The sequence below is a fragment of the Trachemys scripta genome, chromosome 3 (assembly GCF_013100865.1).
Source record: "Trachemys scripta elegans isolate TJP31775 chromosome 3, CAS_Tse_1.0, whole genome shotgun sequence".
NCBI lineage: Eukaryota > Metazoa > Chordata > Testudines > Emydidae > Trachemys > Trachemys scripta.
The window spans coordinates 198,768,515-198,789,620 of NC_048300.1; the positions used below are offsets into that span (position 1 = coordinate 198,768,515).

The 21,106-nt window shown below is 48.0% G+C and overlaps 1 protein-coding gene across 1 annotated transcript in view; it reads left to right on the forward strand.

The window, feature by feature from the left end:
• The first annotated feature begins 625 nt into the window (after positions 1–625).
• The window catches only part of CIB4 (calcium and integrin binding family member 4), a 51,234-nt gene continuing 30,753 nt past the window's right edge, over positions 626–21,106 (forward strand). Inside the window, exon 1 of the mRNA XM_034766930.1 lies at positions 626–679. Within this exon, the coding sequence (XP_034622821.1) occupies positions 626–679 (54 nt within the window). The remainder of the gene's footprint in view (positions 680–21,106) is intronic.

A 21,106-nucleotide genomic window follows, 5' to 3' on the forward strand; every position in this document is an offset into this window, starting at 1 on the left:
CTAGTATTTGGTGTCACGTCCCTCGGCTCTGTGGTTCAGACTCAATAAATGGTTGCTGCTTTCAGGAGAAGCCTCGTTTTTTCCGGGAATCTGTAATTCATGAGCAGGACGGCGTTTTTCATTGACTGAATGTGACCCAAACGTCCTGCTGCTGGACTCTCTCAAAGGGCCCGGTAATGCAAATGCACACACACATTACAGAGCTGGCTGGATGAGGATCTCATCTATTGCACTGGGTTATTAGAGACTATAGAGGGCTATATATTATACAGGGTTGTCTCTCTGTGACACTTCATTATAGGGGTCATTACACATGCACATCTCATTGGAAGAGGCCATTTATACACACCACAGAGGGGGGATATTTACATAGGCAGTGTGTGGGGGGGTTGTTAGTGTTTAAAGTAGTCTGAAAAAAGTGGGGGTCTGTTATCACCCCACCCCTGCATGGCTCCCTGCCCAGCAATTAATTCTGCCCCCAAATTAATCCCGTCCCCTCTGTCCCATTATCCCCTCTGCCCCTCCCCAATCAATTCTGCAACCACTGCATGAAATCAGGCCTCGTTTTTTGTGGTTGCCAAGGTTACCAACAGTCACACAAGCCGCCTGTACCCCAGGCAGCGACATGGGCCAGAGCTGGAGCACGTCCATGCGGCGCGAGGAGCTGGAGGAGTACCAGGTGAGGGGGGGGTCGCGCTCTCTGCCTTGCGCCACCCACCTCTCTTCAAGGGCAGCTGTTGTGTGGGGCACCGTCAGCCCGGCCACCGCCCCAGTGTCCGTCTGATGGGATGAATCCCAGTGCCAAGAAGCCACGTTCCATGCAGCACAGACGTAGTGTCTGATGGGACCAACCCATGCACCCTGCCATGGTGGCCCCGGCACAGACGCCACCGTGCCAGACCACGGCGATGTGGGGCACGGGGCTGAGTGTGAGCGCCCCTCCCCGGCCACACTCACGACCCTCCCAGCAATCTCAGCAATGGGAGCTTAGCCAAGTGCCCCGTTTCAGCACAGTCCTCTTCCCCCGGTGACTCTAAGCCCAGATTCTCCAAGGGATTTAGGCACCGAACTCCCCTTGCCTCGCTCCCATTGATTTCAGTGAGGGTTAGGCGCCTGTGTCCTTTGAGGTTTGACCCCTCAAAGGATGGAGCCACAAGAGGGTGCTGTGCGTCAGGGGGGAGTCCATCCACTTTAGGTAGGGGTCTCCAAGCCTCATCCAGCTTCCTCCATGCCAGGGACCGCTCCCGCAGCCTACATCTTCCGTTCCTGGTTCTCTGGCTGAAATGAACAGGCCCTGGCAGGCTGAGAACTTGTGGAGAGAGATCTCTGGTATAGCACAGTAAGGCCCGGGACAGAGGGAACCTGGGGAGGGGGGGTAGAGAGTTCAGGCTGGCAGCCAGGGGGCCGAGGGCAAAGAGATTGAGGCTGCCATCCCGGTAGGAGCGCAGGGGAGAGGGATTGGGAGCAGGGCGGGAGGCAGTTGTCCCGCTGCGGTGCCTGGGAAGAAACAGGAGCCTTGGTCCTCAGGGTGGGAATTCAATCATTGCTGTAATACTTTCTCTTCCCGGATCCCGACAGTGTGGGCTCCGAGACCCCAGACGCCTGTGGAACAGCGTACCTGTGAGTGGGGTGGGGCCAGAGGGCATCTGGGGAGAATCACACGCTCTCTGAGCTCCGATCGCTGCGTAGGGAAACCCCCTGCCTGCACATTCCAGGCGTCCCGGGAAAGCACCCGTCACATCCCAGTGGCATTGGGGAGAGACTCAGGCACTCGCGTTTGTATGATACTGTAGGGACACGGGATCAGTCGCGCTGGACCAAGCCTGTGGCCCATCATTTCCACTGTCCCATCTTCTGTGTATGAAGCATCAGAGAAAGGCAAAAAGAAAAAAGAATCCCCTCCCATAATGCACCTGACCCATTGTGAAATGCTGTAGATGGGATGGGGAAGGGAAGTCCCCTTCCTGATCACTCTGTGCCCTGAAGCTTGAGAGTTGATGACCCCAACCCCACTACAGATGACTGCAAATATTACAATGTCTCTGTGTGATTACAGCAATTACTGCGAGGCAGAAAATTACCCGGCTCCCTTTGCAATGTCACTATGGCATGTGACGCCATCTTTCAACTACTTATGTTCTTATATTCAGGCTTCACTCAGGCAAAACGCCCACTGACCCATGGATAGCCTAAGGCCCAGTGGTGTGAGCCCACATACAGGCTATTGTAGGAGGACATTTAAATGGGTTAGTTACTTTTTGAGTTCTAGTCGTACCCAGAGGTGCCGGCTGAGATTGGGGCCCCCTAGCGCTGGGCTCCGAACAGTCACATAGTGAGAGACAGCCTCTGCCCTAAACAGCTCATGCTCTAAATAGATAAGCCAGACAAAGAGCGGGAAGGAAAGTACTGTCATCCCTGTTGTCCAGAGGGGAAACTGAGGCACAGAGTGGGTAAGTGACTTGCCCAGGGTCTTGCAGGAAGCCTGTAGCAGAGCCAAGAATTGACCCAAGCTCTTTTGGGTCCAAGTCCAGTGCCGTAACCCACAAGATGACCTCCCGTCTAGCCAGTGACCCCAGTTTAGCACCATGTCTATACACACAGGGGGCTTAGATTACAGCTACGTTGGGATCTCTAGCTTTGTATGCCCTGACTTTTCTGAGAGTCAAGACTTGGCCTTTGTGAGGTCTACATACGTGGGTGTGCCTGTGTGTCCATTAATGTATTAAGCCTTTAATTCAACTCCTGGCACTATCCACTTTTCCATGGACTATCCGGTGCCTTCGCTGACGTCCCCCTGTGACTAATGCATCCCCACAGCAGCTTGCTGTGCAGGAGATGAAAGGCAGGGCGCAGGTTTGTACCCCAGCCTCACACAGCTCTAATTTATTGCAGGCACTCACGTTCCTGACAAGGGAGGAAATTGTACGGTAAGTGAAACTTTAGGCTTTTTCCTTTCACTCCATCACTGCTGGCAGACTGTGGATGTCACGTCTTCGGAGTGAATTTCGTGGTGGTGATGGATTCGCAGCCCTGTAGAATGAAACCGGGGTCTTAGCCAGACGTGGGGTCTGCACAGACAGCGGCTGCACCCCTCGTGAACTTGTCTCAATCTTCACCAGGCAGACACTCCGAGAAGAGTATTAAAAGTATTAGGTCCATTTAGGGGTCTCCATTTAGGGGTGTCCATTGACTTCAGTGGGCTTTGGATCAAGCCCTTAGACATAGGAGCCAACTCCGTGGGTGCTCTGGGGCTGGAGCACCCATGGAAAAAATAGTGGGTGCTCAGCACCCACCAGCAGCCCCACAGATCAGCGCCTCCCCCTCCCCCCAGCACCTCATGCCTGCTGCGGATCAGCTGTTCAGTGGTATGCAGGAGGCGCTGGGGGGAGGGGGAGGAGCAAGGGGGGTGCGCTCAGGGGAGGGGACTGTTGACCTGAATTTATGGGGTGCATGGCAAGGACACTTATACTGAGGACAATACCAACTTGTTAAGATCTTTATTAAAATGAATGAAAGAAGAATGAACGTTACAAAACACAGAGTCACAAAGAAGTGATACAATTCTATGACCCCTGGTGGTAACAGCTCTATTCTAAAAGACTACTTCTGCTAGCACACTCACACCCTTCCCTGGAGACCTGGTCGTGAGAGGCAGAGGACCAGCCTCGTCTCTGGCAGGCCCGAGGAACTGATGGTCCAGGCTTCCCAAGTTGGTAGGGATTAGGTTCGAGTGTTGAGTAGCTAGGCTGTATTGCGAAGCTGAGCTGGTCGCATGATAGAAGATAGGGAAAAGTGGCCCCTTTGCATGGTTCTTTGCCCTCTTATAGGGTCCCAGGACTGCCCAATGCCGGAATCTAGGCACAGCCTACCATGCCCAAATCTTATTTCCTCACCCACATAAATCTTTGGGTGCACTTACACTATAGGTTAACATATTATGACATATATCGATTATCTCATTCCCGAACACTTACCCTTGGCCTAACTCACAACTTCCATGTTCTGCGGTGTGCTCTGCGGTTACCGGTCTGCTCCAGACCTCAGGTAAACAGATTCAGTTCTTTGTTCAGTTCCCCATTCAATTCCTCAAAGTTAAGCAGGGTGACCGGTAGCCATTTATCTGTGCCAAAGGTTACAAACACTCATACTGACTTGCTCTAGCTAATCATACAGGATACAGGCCTGTAGGCAGGGGCGGCTCCAGGCACCAGTGCGCCAAGCGCATGACTGCGGCAGCAAGCCACTGGGGGCAGCCTGCCGGTCGCCATGAGGGTGGCAGTCAGGCTGCCTTCGGCGGCATGCCTGTGGGAGGTCCACCGATTCCGTGGTTTCGGCAGCGGGTATGCCAAAGGCGCGAGACTGGCGGACCTCCCGCAGGCATGCCGCTGAATCCGCGTTACCAGCGGACCTCCCGCAGGCATGCCTCCGAAGGCTGCCTGACTGCCGTGCTTGGGGTGGCAAAATACATAGATCCGCCCCTGCCTGTAGGTTACTTGCATTACAGCCAATTATAATGAATAACCATGAGTAACTCTTATGAATACCATAAACTTGAATTCCACATAAACAAAACCCAAGAAAATACTATGATTCACTAACAATAGGATATGATAACAAAATAATATGAATCAAACCAATAAAGAAAACACATCATGCAATATAGCAAGCTAGCAAAGTGGCCATATGGGCTACAAATTCCCCCTTTGATGCAGTGATTGCATAAAACCCCCATTACATAGAAGAGGGAGTGGATAGCAGATGTGTGGAAACAGGTTTTACATTACTTTCCACCCCTTGGGGTGAAGGCAGGACATCATAATGTTCTATCTCCTGATAGATTTTTACCATAGGCATTATGGATACATATTTACCAGCATGGATATTTCTAGGCTGTACGGGCAATTGCTCTTTTCCCTTTAACTTGTTGATTTTACGTTGCATGTATGCTAAAGAGATTAAAATAATTCCTGTTGCAATACCTTGGACAATAATCCATCCCTTTAATCCAGCTTCTTCCCAGGGCGCATTTACTGCATGATCTCCCCCATCTAATAATTGGACAATAGCTTGTTTAACCTTATCCATGTCATTCATAATTTGAATGAGGGGGGTTTCCTTCAAATTAATAATTGTTTTAATTGTAGTCCCAGAGAGGGAATATATACCAAAAATGCTGGAGTGTTTTGGACAGTTAAATCCTGATAAAAGGGATTAGATAAAATAACGGTAGTGTTTTCAAAGGCAGGAATAGGGGAAATCACTTGATGTCCAACTGAAGTAAACTGCTTTGGAGTAAAACAGAAATTCGGATCTGTGACCTGACACTTTAAGGAACCAGTGATATTACTCCTGCCAATTGGTATTTAAAGGTGACCTCTTCCCCTCTAGTTCCCTTAACAGATTGAATGGGATGGTGGGTGAACTCAGGATTAGGACCTAAATTCACAATTTCTAAGAGATCATCTGTGTTCAATGGTCGAACAATTAACCTAATATATTTCCACCCGATACAATTATCAGCGAATTGACGGGAGGCTGTACAGATCTCTGCTCTATACCTGCCTTTCATATGTGGGGGTACATCATGCATTCTCAATGTTGTTTCATTAGTTCATTAGTTTGGTCCGCCGTTTTACTGTTGTTACCAATTTTCCCTGTCTTGGTCTATATCTCCAACTCATAATTACCTCATACCCTTCTGACCTTGGATCAAGTGAAGGTGAAGGTTTGGCTTTTGCCTCTCCTTTCCAATCCCAAACAGGAGCCACCATCACATTAACACTTGTGGTATTTACAAGATATGGAAATGAGTCCACAGAACAATTTGCCAATTAATCTGCATATAGTTCTAAAGTAAGTTCATTGCCTTGATTGGTGATGATGGTTCGTGCCGCTCCTTTGGGAGGTGCGTTGCGTTTTAAATGTTCGAGCACCTGCCAGTTTAAGCGTCGCCGAGCATCATGGTCCTGTGTAGCTTGGTGTATCCTTTGTAAAATTCGAGTCCCAAATTCTTGATTTTGGCTCAGTCCTACCCTCAGAGCAAGGACGAAGGAATAGTAGATCGGCAATCTCAATGGCCATTTCATGGTTGCAATTCGCCACACTCCACTTGTAGGCGGTTCACCTAGCTCGTGAGAAGCAAGCTGCCCTGGGACCTGGCTGATCGCTACAGCTGTAACTTATTAGCGTGGCTGATTTTATTTCTATTACGCTTGCCTCCTGTTACTCTAATCCTGTACACTGCCAAACTGAGTTTATCGAGGATTCGGAAGTATCCGATCCATCGATTGCATAACCCATGTTCTGGTGCTTTGTAAGATAACAACATCCCTTGATCTCCAACCTCCCAAATATTCTCTCTTTGGTTTTTGCCAAAGTGGGCCTGAGCCTTAAGCCGGGATTCCCCCAATTTAGCGGCTACCTGCAGATGGACCTGATTGAAATGTTCTTGCAGATTTTGCAGGTAGGTGTCCATTTTGATTCCCTCCAATTGAGTGCCACTGGTGTGCCAGATCAAGAGTTCCGGCAATCTCATATTTCTGCCTGTCATAACCTCAAAGGGTGTTTTATCAGTGGATGCAGCAGGAGTTGCCCTTAATGCCATGAGAATCAGAGGCATGAGGGAATCCCAATTGCATCCATTGGCATCATCCAGTTTCCTCAACATCACCTATTTGTTCATTCCACCATCCCAGATGACTGTAGTCTATATGGGATGTGTAGTCTTTGCAGGACTCCCATCAATTTAAGACAGTCTTTGAAGAACTATCATGTAAAATGTGATCCCGGGTCTGATTCCACTTTTGCAGGGATCCCCCAGTGAGATTGGATTTGCAGTATTGGCTTTCAGGGGAAAGGCCTCCACTCATTTTGAGAAAGGATTGACAATCACCAAGAGGTATTGGTTGCTTCTTTGGGTCCTCGGTAGAGGGCCTATGAAATCAATCTGCAAAACCATCCAGGGTCCTTCCATGGTCCTTCATACACCTGAGATTGCAACGGTGCATTCCTTTTGCAAGGAGTTGGGTTGGGTTGTGCACAAGCCAAACAATTGTCACAGTACTGTTGTACATCCAGTCTAACGAGCGGCCACCATCCCACAGTTAAGAGACGTTGAACCGTTTTGTCCACTCCCTTTCACCTCTCTAGCCTTTCTTTTCATCCTCTCTGCTTCAGTCTCAAACATCTGGCTCACAAGACCCCATGGGTTACAATGCTCAGAGAGAGCCTTTCTGTCTTTCAATTGCTCTAAACCTCCTCCGTGTTCCTTAATATACTTCTTGGCAAAGTTCTCTAAAACCATCCTGCGGGCAGCCCCTACAGCTCTGCCACCTCTGTCTCACTCATTTTTACACTGAATAACCTTACTTAACCTCTAAAATAGAAAAAAAAAGCAATACTTAACATCATAACAACAAACACTATTTCTTAACTCTAAATCTGAAGGCATCCCTTCATTACAAAAATAATAATACCCAAGACCGGTCTCAACACAACTTCAAACAAGTCCCAAAACCAGAGGGGTGGGGGAAAGATCCCTCGATGGCTAACGTATGTTAGCTGATCGAGAGGCAAAACCCTGTAGGGACCTACCGAACCGTGGGGCATTACTGACGATAGACAGATCAGGGTGCAGCCCGGGGGAGTTGAGGGGACAAAAGGGTAACTCAAACTGTATAAGTTCTGAGCTACTGTGGCCTCTCAAGGCAAATAAATCAACTCCGCCGCCACCATTTTGGGTGGGTCATTGGGCCCAATGCAACTGCTTTATCAATAATCAATAATCAACCCAAAAAAGCCCCTATTGTGCATATAACACCACTAAAATCACTTCTTATCTTGCAAGATTACATTCCCAATATCTAGCCACTAAAATAGACATTTAACAGTTAACTACACATTCAAGCTGCAAGAGAAGAAAAGGAGGAAGTACCACCAGGACCGCTGCCAAGAAACAGTCAGTCAAGAGAGAACTAACATGCCCGCAAGCATGCTATGCCCTGTGATACAGAGTCTTTGTTCTTTGACTTTTATTACTTCAGTGAGCTTTTAAAGTTCTTGCCACACACACCTCAAGACTCCTGGCTGGCTCACCAACTATTGACGTGAATTTATGGGCTAGTTTATTATGGCTCCTCACTGATCTGATCAGAAGATATTTTAGGTTCTTGTCCCAATTCGGACTACAGGGATAGAGAACACAGCGAGTTCAATACCGTGAAAGGACTCTCGGGATGCATGGCAAGGACACTTATACTGAGGACAATACCAACTTGTTAAGATCTTTATTAAAACAAATGAAAGAAGAATAAACGTTACAAAACACAGAGTCACAAAGTAGTGATACAATTCTATGACCCCTGGTGGTAACAGCTCTATTCTAAAAGACTACTTAAGCTAGCACACTCACACCCTTCCCTGGAGACCTGGTTGTGAGAGACAGAGGACCAGCCTCATCTCTGGCAGGCCCAAGGAACTGATGGTCCAGGCTTCCCAAGTTGGTAGGGATTAGGTTCGAGTGTTAAGTAACTAGGCTGTATTGCGAAGCTGAGCTGGTCGCTTGATAGAAGATAGGAAAAAGCGACCTCTTTGCATGATTGTTTGCCCTCTCATAGGGTCCCGGTACTGCCCACTGCTGGAATCTAGGCCCAACCTACAATGCCCAAATCTTATTTCCTCACCCACATAAATCTTCGGGTGCACTTACCCTATAGTTTAACATGTTATGACATATGTCCATACGTATTAGTATTGATTATCTCATTCCCGAAACTGTTACCCTTGGCCTAACTCATGACTTCCATGTTCTGCGCTGTGCCTTCCAGTTACTGGTCTGCTCCAGACCTCAGGTAAACAGATTCAGTTCTTTGTTTGGTTCCCCATTCAGTTCCCCAAAGTTAAGGGGACCAGTAGGCCATTTATCTATGCCAAAGATTACAAACGCTTATGTTAACTTGCTCTAGCTAATCATACAGGATACAGGCCTGTAGGTTACTTGCATTACAGCCAACTATTATGAATAACCATAAATAACTCTTATGAATACCATAAACTGGAATTCCATATAAAACCCAAAGAAATACTATGATTCACTAATTCATAGATTCATAGATTCTAGGACTGGAAGGGACCTCGAGAGGTCATCAAGTCCAGTCCCCTGCCCGCATGGCAGGACCAAATACTGTCTAGACCATCCCTGATAGACATTTATCTAACCTACTCTTAAATATCTCCAGAGATGGAGATTACTAGGGAGATTTCAACCTCCCTAGGCAATTTATTCCAGTGTTTAACCACCCTGATAGTTAGGAACTTTTTCCTAATGTCCAACCTAGACCTCCCTTGCTGCAGTTTAAGCCCATTGCTTCTTGTTCTATCCTTAGAGGCTAAGGTGAACAAGTTTTCTCCCTCCTCCTTATGACACCCTTTTAGATACCTGAAAACTGCTATCATGTCCCCTCTCAGTCTTCTCTTTTCCAAACTAAACAAACCCAATTCTAATAATAGGATATGATAACAAAATAATATAAATCAAACCAATAGGAAAACACATTATGCAATATAGCAAGCTAGCAAACTGGGCTTATGGGCTACAGGACGGAACAGGGTGGAGCATGGGCAGGAAGAGGCGGGGCGGGGTAGGGTCAGGGCATGGGGGAAAGGGAGGAGTGCGGGCCGGCCTGGTGCCGAGCACCCCCCGACTGCACGTATGCCCTTAGATACCATGGATAGGTAGCACAGAAACAAATGTAACAATATAGGTTCTTATCCTGCCCTCACTACCAGTATCCGAGCCCATTTCATGCATACATTAAATGACACAACTAACATCTGCTCCTCTTCCCGCACAGGGAGAACTGTGTGCCGTGGTTTGGTTTGTTTGTGGGGAGGGATTATTTTATTCAATGCACTCATTGCTCTGAGTTACACGAGAGAAGAAAGGAGCCTGCTGCTTGGAGGGGAAGATGGGCCGGTTTGGAGTGGTCCTTCATTTCCAAGGGAGTTTGTTTCACAGTCTGGGACTGGCTCCCGAGTGGGTGCTGCCTGCCACACAGAGGAGCTTTAAGAACATAAGAATGGCCATACTGGGTCAGACCAAGGGACCATCCAACCCAGCATCCTGTCTGCCAACAGTGGCCAATGCCAGATGCCCCAGAGGGAGTGAACCTAACAGGCAATGATCAAGTGATCTCTCTCCTGCCATCCATCTCCACCCTCTGATAAACAGAAGCTAGGGACACCATTCCTTACCCATCCTAGCTAATAGCCAGTAATGGACTTAACCTCCATGAATTTATCTAGTTTTCTTTTAAACCCTGTTATAGTCCTAGCCTTCACAACCTCCTCAGGCAAGGAGTTCCCCAGGTTGACTGTGCACTTTACCCTGATGGTCTGCAGTTCATTGGTTGCATGCCCATCTAATCCTTGGCCTCTCTTGCTAATTAATGGCAATCACAGTGGTGGGTTTGGGGATATGGACACTTGTATGGTGGACTAAGACCCATCAAATTCATTTACCTAGGCCCTCTATTACTGGGTGACTGGCCCCTTGGAGAGGAGATGGGGCCAGCCACCCCTGTGCCATAATTAATTCACTGCTTCCCAGCCTAAGGGGGTGAGACTAAGGAGGGTCAGATGAGAGATAATGGGTGCCTGGGCCTTAAAAGAGGGCTGAAAAAGCTTGGTGTGGAGACTGGAGCCATAGGGCATGGGCGGGGTCTTGGGGGAAGGCTGTGAGCCCGAATCTGGGAACAGGGCCTATGGGATGGGCTTAGGAGAAGCCCCGAAGGGCAGAAGAATCTTTTTGTTGTTTGGACTTCTGCTGCCCTGGAAGGAGGTATTTTTTGTTCTGTCTTGGTTGGAAGGCTAAACCACATCTCCAGCTCAGACCAGTCTGGGGAGATGTTGGTGAAGAAAACTGAGGCAGGGACTGCTGGCAGTGTCACAGATCCCTTAGCGGGGGGGGGGGGGGGAATGAGGCAGCCACGCCCCATGGCACCATGGAAGAGCCATGAGATGGTGACTTATTTTGGTCATTGCTGACCAGTGTTGGATTCAAACTAATGCCTCAGAGGTAAAAGACTGTAGCTCATTGCCAGTTGTCACTTGTCCTGGTCCCCATTGTGAGAGATCATATTTATAGGGACACCAGATATTAAAACGGAGGTAAATGCATGATACATTAAACATCCGAATCTTGATTCTAGACTGGCTTTCCTCACCATGAGCTCAAAGATAGCTCTGTCACTTTCACTGACAACTGCAAACTGTTTTATTAAATATTAACACTCCTCATCTCACCAGCGTCAGGGTCTTTTGACTCAATTCATAGACGGGAGACGGTTCATTTCAGAGCCATACCCAGCATTGATTTCAGTGGATATCAGGTCACTCTCTCTAATTTGCTGTCTTCTTTTTCAGCATTCATAACACTTTCAGGAGTTTGTGTCCAGAACTGAAAGATCCTAGAGAGGAGAAACTGACATTGGAGCAGATGTGCACCTGGCCAGAATTAAAGGTAAGCCTGCAGAGTGTCGATTCATACTGGCTTTAAAACATGAGGAACAGAAAACAACTTGCAACCAACATTGGGAAAGTAGCATCAGAACCTCCATCTATAGAACCTCCAGAGGTCAATGGGAGTTTGGGATGGTCTATCCCAGGGGAAAGGCAACCTATGGCACGCATGCCGAAGGTGGCACACGAGCTGATTTTCAGTGGCACTCACACTGCCCGGGTCCTGGCCACTGGTCCGGGGGGCTCTGCATTTTAATTTAATTTTAAATTAAGCTTCTTAAACATTTTAAAAACCTTATTTACTTTACATACAACAATAGTTTAGTTATATATTATCGACTTATAGAAAGAGACCTTCTAAAAATGTTAAAATGTATTACTGGCACGCGAAAACTTGAATTAGAGTGAATAAATGAAAACTCGGCACACCACTTCTGAAAGGTTGCTGACCCCTGGTCTATCCCTTGCAGCGAGTGGCTCTTGTAGTTATAACAGAGCCTGGGAGTTGGAAAATCTGGGTTCTCTTCCTGGCTCTGTCACAAACGTCTCATGTGACCATGAGTGGGTCATGTCGCTGCTCTGTGCCTCAGTTTCCCCTTCTGGAAAAAGGGGGATAATGAGACCTGCCTCAGAGGGCTGTTATCAGGCTAATCTCAGTGATGTTTGTAAAGCATGTGGGGCTCGTCGGATGGCTGGTGCTATAGAAATACACCGCATGGTGGGCTCGTTCACACTGGCGCGGCACAGACCTGCAGCGGGCCCTGCACAGAGCCACACAACCCCAGGCAGAGAGTTGGCAGGCACGGTCCCTCCGGAAGCATCAAGGTGTGCAGTGGGAGTGCACGAACGTCATGCCCCTTCGCTCCCCCTCTTTGCACTGCTAGCTCCACCTCAGGTCTCTGATCCTTTAGGGGTGGCTTGTTCCTCTGCTTGGGAGACCCCAGGAGTTGCCTTTGATGACAAAGAGAGAACTAATATAGCTATTTTCTCCCCTTCTTGTCTGAGCTGCTGCCTGGCACAATGCAGGCACGTAGCCTCCAATCTCTGTGCGATAGCTACTATTCCACGGCTGTTTCCAACACCCACCCACCTTTCTCTAACTTGGACATCAAAACTGGCTCTGTGCTCAAAGAGGTCACATGAGATGCCAGCCCAGGGGCAATATTTATTTTCAAAATGATAAAAAAAAAAGCAGTCTCAGTTCTTTATTATGATAGTACCTGGGGGGCCCACGTCAGGCTTGGGGCTTCTAACGAGATGATCTGCCCCTTTAAGGGCTAGAGGCCAGCCCTGTACAATTAGCCCAGCTGCCATCCCTGGGATGGGACGTGCAGGTTAATCAGTAGAACCAGCTGTGTATGGAGGGGCTGATTCAGGGGAATGGTCAGGGAGTGAAACAAACAAAGTGAAGATGAAGTGAGTGACCCCAGCAGAGGCCTGGGAATGGCGGCTGGGAGTGAGTGGCTCTCATAGGGAGCCCTGAGTCTTGAGGGGGAAGGCTTCAGGTAGGGAAGGGTGGGGAGACCCCTGCTGGAAAGACCGGGAGGGTGGACTTTATCTGGGGATTGATTTTGTGACTTTAATAAACCCAGCCCCGAAGAGGAGTGAGACTGAACCAGAGAAGAGTTTGTTTTGGTAGTTTGATTTAAGGGGCCTTGAGTTGAGGAGGAGGGAAACTGAGGCAGGGTGCCTGCAGTCGACTTCAGACTGCAAGGGGGTGCTCAGGAGGCAGTTGGCTAAAAATAAGTGATTAACACTAGCTCGGGATGTCGGCCCAGTCCCACCCTGTGGTGGCAGAAAAGACATAACCGTAGGTACCTAAGTGGCTTTGGAAACTGGGAATTTGACTGCGAAGTGACTTTGGTGCTTTTGAAAATTTCACCCCTAGTTCCTAATGATTTTGGAGGCCTCCATCTTTGGGTGTCTGGCTTGCGACACCTTGAGGAGGTTTGATGTTTTTGGGATGGGGGGGGGGGGGAATGGAACAGCTTTCTTTCCATTTAAGGTGTCCCAGGTCTGGCACTCAAAAAAATCCCCAGTGGAGCCGGCAGAAATGGTTTGGTTGAAAAATGAGGAAAAAAATTTTTGAGGAAAATTTCACCTTTGAACTCTTTGACAGGAAGTGAGGAAGTGGAACGGTATTTGTGCAGAATTGCAGGCTTGGCTTTGCTTTTCAACAACTGGAAAATGTTTTAAAGTCCAAAACTTCCCCCCATCCCCTCTTGCTACTAAATTCAGTAGAATCATGTCCAGTATAGGGGTGTCCCCCAAAGCTGGCAACGTTTTGAAGAGTTACAGAGCGGGGAAAAAGAAAAGGAAAAAAAGCAGGGAAGTTAGAGAGCGGCAAAAGGAACAACAAAACCCCCGTTATTTTAACAGTGGAGGCCATTTGTCATTGAAAAGGAAAAAAAGCAGGGAAGTTAGAGAGCAGCAAAAGGAACAACAAAACCCCCGTTATTTTAACAGTGGAGGCCATTTGTCATTGAAAAGGTTCCTGGGTTTTTTTTGGCCAGCTCAAATTGACTGGCTTAAATCTTGGCTCTGACCTTTACGGTCACTTTCCTACATTTGCTCTCATCCATCAGAGCTGTGCAGAGGCCGGGTAAGCCCAGCAATGCATCCATGCCAGGAGCAGAGGGCTGGAGATTTTACATCGCCTGCCAAATGTGTGTGTGTGTGAGGTTTTGTCCAACAGCTGCCAGTGATTTCCCCCCCCCCCCCCCCCCCCCCGCCACACACACACACACACTCCAGTGTGTAACTAGACACCTTCATTATCAGCAGCCTGTGCTGGACACAATACGTCCAGATCACTGTAATAACGATCTCCGATCATTACATTCTCTCCGTGGCTTAGACAGAGCTAGGGGCTGGTGGGGAAAGCAGCTGTTCGTTCTGAGCCCCGGCTCAAGAGGGAGGCTGGTACCTTGGGCTCTAAGCTGGGCTCCCAGGAGGACCATTGGACAAGAAAAAGATGATTTCTGCTTTCCCCCTAGACACGCCACCCAGTGGTAACAACGAGCTAAACTTTCAGCCGGGCTAGGACATTGCTCTAATTGTCTAGCAATTACGGTTGCTAATTTACATGTCCTAATTACATGGATTTATACTAATTAGAAAAATGAGGATGCATTGGGGGGACAGTCACCATTTTGACCAACCCAGCAACTTTGCTACAGCCGCGCTGAGCACTCTAGGAATAGGGCAGAAAGACACAGACAGAGTAGAAAGCCTCAGGGTTGAAGCCGGATCGGCTGCCCTCTTCTCCAGCTGACCACCCAGGCCACACGCTTGACCTCATCCGCCGAGAAGACTTGCCCTGATTCAACCTGTGCCACTTCCTAGTGTAGACAAGGTGCCAGCTTCCAGCAGGAGTCAGTTCCAGAGATGCAAATCGCGGCTCATCTTGTCCACACGAGCTGTGTTGGGGGCTGGACTCGCCAGTGCAGACGTGGGTCAGTTCTATTGCTGCTGCTTTCTCTTCTCTTCTCCGGCAGCCTTCACCTTCTGCACTGGGGGAATGCACAGCCTTCTGGCTATCTCAGACTGCCTCCTTCTCCTGCCCCGGACCCCCCAGAGTAGAGTCCCCCCTCTTGATTCCAGTCACCGGTGCACCCTTTCATAGAATCATAGAATCTGAGGGTTGGAAGGGACCTCAGGAGGTATCTAGTCCAACCCCCTGCTCAAAGCAGGACCAATCCCCAACTAAATCATCCCATCAGTCCCAGGCTGAAATGGAGGATTCTTGGCTTTGGAGGGTCTGGCAACTTTTAGGGCATGACACCTTCGTGGCTCTTCCTTAACTATGGGGGTGGGCTTCCCTGGGGGAGGTGTTGCCGGCACAGGGGCCCGAGGATAGCAACAGTGAGGTTCGGTGCCCGGAGTGCTTCACGCCAATAAACATACCGGGGTGGAGAAACAATCAAAGTTTATTTGAGATCTCAAAGTGGTGCAAGGAGACAGGCAAGTCTCAAATCGAGCACACCAGCAAAAACAGTTTCTCTCTTCTTTATACATTTTACAACTAAGCCCCCCCTCTCTCCCCCTCTCTACCACCTCCCCTCTACTCCCCCTCCCCTCTCTACCGAAGGCATGTTTATACATTTAAGCAATTAAATCATTCTAGGGCTATAAATCTAGCTTGTTAGTAACACTCCTCTAAACAGTTATTTGATCCTGTTTACCCTTAGTTTATTACCCCTTCCTCAGCTAGAAACATGCAAACCTCATCATTATTGTTTGGTACCTGAAATGAGCAAGGTCGTAATTGCTAACTAGCTATTTACACATTCCAATACCTGTCCTTGGCTGTTAAGGTCGATCAGAGTTAAACATGGAAGGACAGAGTTTAAACATGGAAGAACTCTCAGGCAGGCCTAGTAACCCCAACAGAGGGAGGAACTGTTTAGTGGTATTGCGAATCAGGGTTAGCGTCAATGGAATTTCACCACTGTAAATAGATTGGAAGATGGCCCTATGTTTCCAGCACGTGGAAGTATGCGGGAAATAGCTTCGTTTTTTTCCATCATGATTGGTCGTGGGTAGTTAGTAAAGCCTATGTGGGCGGTGTTCTCATGCTTGTCTCTACTTATCCACCATCTTGTTTATCTGTAACCCATATTAATAGCAGTGTGGATCTGTGTCTCCTTCTAATGACTGGACCACGTAAAGACACTTCCGTCTGCTCCTCCTCCGAGCGAGCGACTAGAGCACAGCAAATCCGTGGCTATCTGCTTTATAGCCCCGGGCCATTTTTGCAGCTTGGATGCAGATACAGAGTTTGTATCCGCGCAGGGCTCTGCAGCACACGCTCACCCGAACGGAGTCACCTGGCCCTCAGGCTGCAGCTTGGTGCTCTCAATCACACAACAGCAGGCTGCGATATGGGGCAAAACCCCTGGGCATTCTGGGAGGTGTAGTCCCCAGCTTGCTTGGACCGGGCAGAGGAGGTAAACTTCAGCTCCCAGAAGGTAGCACAACTGGAGGGTAGCGCTGCATGTGAGGGCCCAGAGTTGTAGCCTCCCTGCCCGGAGCAGGGAAGGAGGTATGGTGGGGGTGGAGCGGGTGGCCGGTCAGGAGGTCTCTGGGGAGAAGTGGGGGGCGGTTGGGGGTCAGGGGCTTGGCACAGCCTATTGTTTTCTCAGGCCAAAAGGCTGCTGGAACTGTAGAAGAACCCTGGGACATGTATAAGAACCCTTGGCACTGCTGTGTGGCGACCTGTGGAGCTGTTAGTAGAGCCCTGCAAATCTCTGGATATCCACAGAGATCCGCATCCGCGGACAGTTTTTGCAGGTCGCGGCTCGGATACAGATACCAATTTTGTATCCATGCAGGGCTCTATGAATGACTCTTCTGCACTACCTGAATGGGGTTTAAATTGTGGTTGAGTCTAGAAGCTAAAAGCTTCAAGCTAATTTAAATGAGAGACTGAATTTCCTCTTGTATAAGCGGGGGGATTCCAAGCAGGAGTAGGGAGGCGGGATTCCCTCTGGATCGGGACTTAGTGAGACCAGGTTCGGGAACGCTGCATCCAGTTCTGCTATCCACACTTCAACCAGGGTTTTGAGAAATTGGAAAGGGTTCAGGAAAGAGCCACAAGAATGATCTGCAGTCTGGAAATCACACCTCATAGTGGGAGACTTAAGAAGCTCTATCTGGTTAGTTTACCCAAGAGAAGGTGAACAGGTGATTTCCCCCCCCCCCCCCCCCCAGTCTGCAAGTACCTGAATGGGGAAGAGATTTCTGACTCTAGGCAGCTCTGTCAGCTACCCAAAAAGGCAGAACAAAAGCCAGTTCTGGAAGCTGAAACTAGACAAATTCAGACTAGAGAAAAAAGTGCAAATTTTCAGCAGCGAGATTAATTAACCCTTGGCACAGGGCTGCCGTCGATTCTCCATCGCTTGGAGTCTCTAGAGCAAGGCTGGGTGGCTTTCTAAAAGATACACTTTGGCCAGGGCCGGCTCCAGGGCTTTGGCCGCCCCAAGCAGCCAAAAAAAAAAGCCACGATCGCGAATTGCGGCGGCAATTCGGCGGGAGGTCCTTCGCTCTGAGTGGGAGTGAGGGACCGTCCGCCGAATAGCTGGACCTGCCGCCCCAAGCACCTGCTTGCCAGGCTGGTGCCTGGAGCCGGCCCTGACTCTGGCTCAAGCAGAAGTTATGGGCTTGATACAAAAATTACTGGGTGAGTCTCTCTGGCCTGTGTTATACAGGAGGTAAGATGTGACAAGCGTAATGGTCCCTTCTGGCCTTAAAACTTGCCTAGAAGGAGCTCTCTAGCTCAGGCATTGGTGACTTATGCATTTAACACTAAAGGTTCTGGGTTCAATCCCCACGGCTGAGCGAGCCGGGAGTATATGGCAGGTCAATCTGTAATTGGTCCATAGTACCCCCTGGGGCATAGCTAAGCACTACTTAAAATTACTGCTGTGGTTTCTTTGTTTCAAGGCTGATGCTGTATTCTTCAGGTGTTTTAATGCTAACAAAATTATATCCTTTGTAATACAACCGGTGAGCAATTTTCACCTTGCCAAATCAGTATGTCAGAAAATACACTTGCTAGGACCCACCCAGATGTACTTCCAGGATCGCAAGGCTCCATCTTGAATTCCCAACCCCAATAATGCTTAATTATATCAACACACGTGTCTTTACTGCCCACATTTGTCCATGGCATAAGAAATACTTTCCTCTTTCCCAGAGAATAGAGAGTAAAAAAAAACCACAAAGTGAGTTGTACTTAAAGAATCAAATGACTGCTTGGGCGGGTTTGATTAAAATTCAAGAAATAAATGTATTTAGATACACGGTCGCGTACTTGCTGTGGGTTTTGTTTTTACATGTTTAATTAAAATCATCTGCATGGAGGGCAGCACACTGTGACTGTGTGTATTCATTGAGTCGAGTAACAGGTCTGCTCTGCCAGCACCTGGAGTGCATGTTTTATGAGAAACCTTTCGATTGCCAAACAAATCCAGCCAGCTGAAAAACCCAAGAAACGTTGACAAAGGTTTTCAGGGAGGCTCCAATAAAAAAATTGTATTTTCAATACAAAAAAATCATTACTCAACAGGCTGAAAAATTCAGCCAGCTGTGAAAAGAACTCCTTGGTGCCATCATTACAGTAAAGGTGGGCAAATAGATTTTGTGTCTGGGCTGGTACATTTTGATTTTGCAAGGCTGTGCTCTGGGGTAAAGATTCCACGGCCTCCAGGGACCACTGTGATCATCTAGATGGACCTCCTGTATCACACAGGCCAGAGAATTTCCCTAAAATAAGTCCCTTAGAAAAACACCCAGTCTTGATTTTAAAATAGTCTGTGATGGAGACTCCACCATGATCTCTGGTATTTTGTTCCTATGGTATTTTAATTACCCTCACTGTTAATTTATGCCCTAGACTGAAGAGCCCATTATTAAATATTTGTTCCCCAGTGGGTACCTACAGACTGGGATCAAGTCACCCCTTTAACCGTCTTTGTTACACTAAATAGATCGAGCTCCTTGCGTGTCTCACTAGAAGGCAGGTTTTCTAATCCTTTAATCGTTCTTGTGGCTCGTCTCTGAACCTTCTCCAATTTATCAATGCCCTTCTTAAATGGTGGACACCAGAATGGGATACAGGATTCCAACAGCGGTCACAGCAGTGCCAAATACAGAGGTAAAATAACCTCTCTCCTCTTACTCGAGATTCCCCTGTTAATGCATCCAGGGATGGCACTAGCCCTTTTGAAGACAGCATCGCCCTGGGAGCTCATGGTCAGGTGCCTAGCCACAAGGCCGCCCACATCTTTTTCCAGAGTTACTGCTTCCCAGGCTAGAGTCCCCCATGGTGTAGCTATGGCCTGCAGTCTTTGTTCCTAGATGCATATGTTTACATATAGCCATATTAAAACACACATTGTTGGCTTGTACCAATCATAAAATCTCAGGGTTAGAAGGGACCTCAGGAGGTCATCTAGTCCAACCCCCTGCTCAAAGGAGGACCTATCAGACAGGTTTTTTTGCCCCAGATCCCTAAATGGCCCCCCTCAAGGATTGAATTCACAACCCCGGGTTTAGCAGGCCAATGCTCAAACCACTGAGCTATCCCTCCCCCACTGCTCTGTAGCAGTGACCTGTCTTCTCCATTATTTACCACTCCCCCAATTTTTGCGTTCTCTGCAAACCTTCTTGGTGGTGATTTTCTTTTCTTTGGGGGTCATGGATAAAAATGTTACATCGCGTAGGGCCAAGGACAAAACTCTGCAGGTCCCTACTAGAAATAAACCCACTCTATGATGATTCCCTGTTTCACAATTACATGTTGAGACCTATCAGCCAATTTTAAATCCCATTTAATAGTTTGCCATGTGAATTTTGTATCATTCTAGTTTTTTAATCAAAATGTCATGTGGTACCAAGTCCAACGCCTTACCGAAGTCTATGTCTATTACACCAACACTGCTAGTATTATCAACCAAACTTGTAACCTCAAAAAAAAAAAATTGAGCTATTTGACAATAATATATATGTTCTATAAACCCATGTTGATTGGCATTAATTATATTACCTTCGTTTAATTCTTTGTTAATAGAGTCCCGTATCAGCTGCTCCATTATCTTGCCGAAGTCAATGTCAGACCAACAGGCCTATAATTGCGTGGGTCATCCCATTTATCCTCGTTAGATATTGGCACATTAGCTTTCTTCCAGTCTTCTGAAACTTCCCTGGTGTTCCAAGACTTAATGAAAATCAGCATCAATGGTCTGGGAGTGTCTCAGCCAGCTCTTTGAAAACTCTTGGAGGCAAGTTATCTGAACCTGCTGATTTAAAAATTTCTACCTTTATTAGCTTCTGTTTAACACTCCGTCAAGATACTAGTAGAATGGAATGAGGGTTATCATCAGATGATCTGACTACGTCATATGTTCTTTTTCCAAATACAGAACAGAAATATGTCCTGGACATTTCTGCCTTTTCTGAAGTATTATTGATAGTACTACCATTTCCACCTAGTAATGGATCAGTACCATTGTCAGGATTCTTTTTGTTCCTCATATATTTAAACTCCTTGTTATCTTTAACTCTGCTGGCCATCAAACTCGCCATGTGTCCCTTTGCTTCCCTTATCAATTTTCTATAATTCCTAGCTTCTGATTTATATTTGTTACTGTCAACTTCCCTTTTCCTCCATTTGTTCTATATCAGGGGTCACCAAACTTGCTGACCCTCCAAGACACATACGATAATCTTCAGAAGTTTGAGAGCCAAGTGCATCTGCCAGGGCTTGGGGCTTCAGCCCTGCGGGGCACACCTGCTGGGGCTCTGGGCTTCTCCCCTTTCCTGCTGAAGCCCCAAGCCCCAGCTGGTGCCTGCCATGGGGCTGAAGCCACGAGACGCCCCCCATCCCTGCAGGGCAGAAGCCCTAGCCCCACCACCCTGCCGCAGGGCAGAAGCCCTGAGCTCCCCCCACCCCAGTCTGGTAGTGGAGAATGGGAGGAAGTGGGGGGGTGGGGGGCTCTGCGAGCCGCACTTTAACTGTTAAAGAATTGCATGCGGCTCGTGAGCCAGAGTTTAGCCACCCTTGTTCTGTACTATGTTTTGTGGGGGT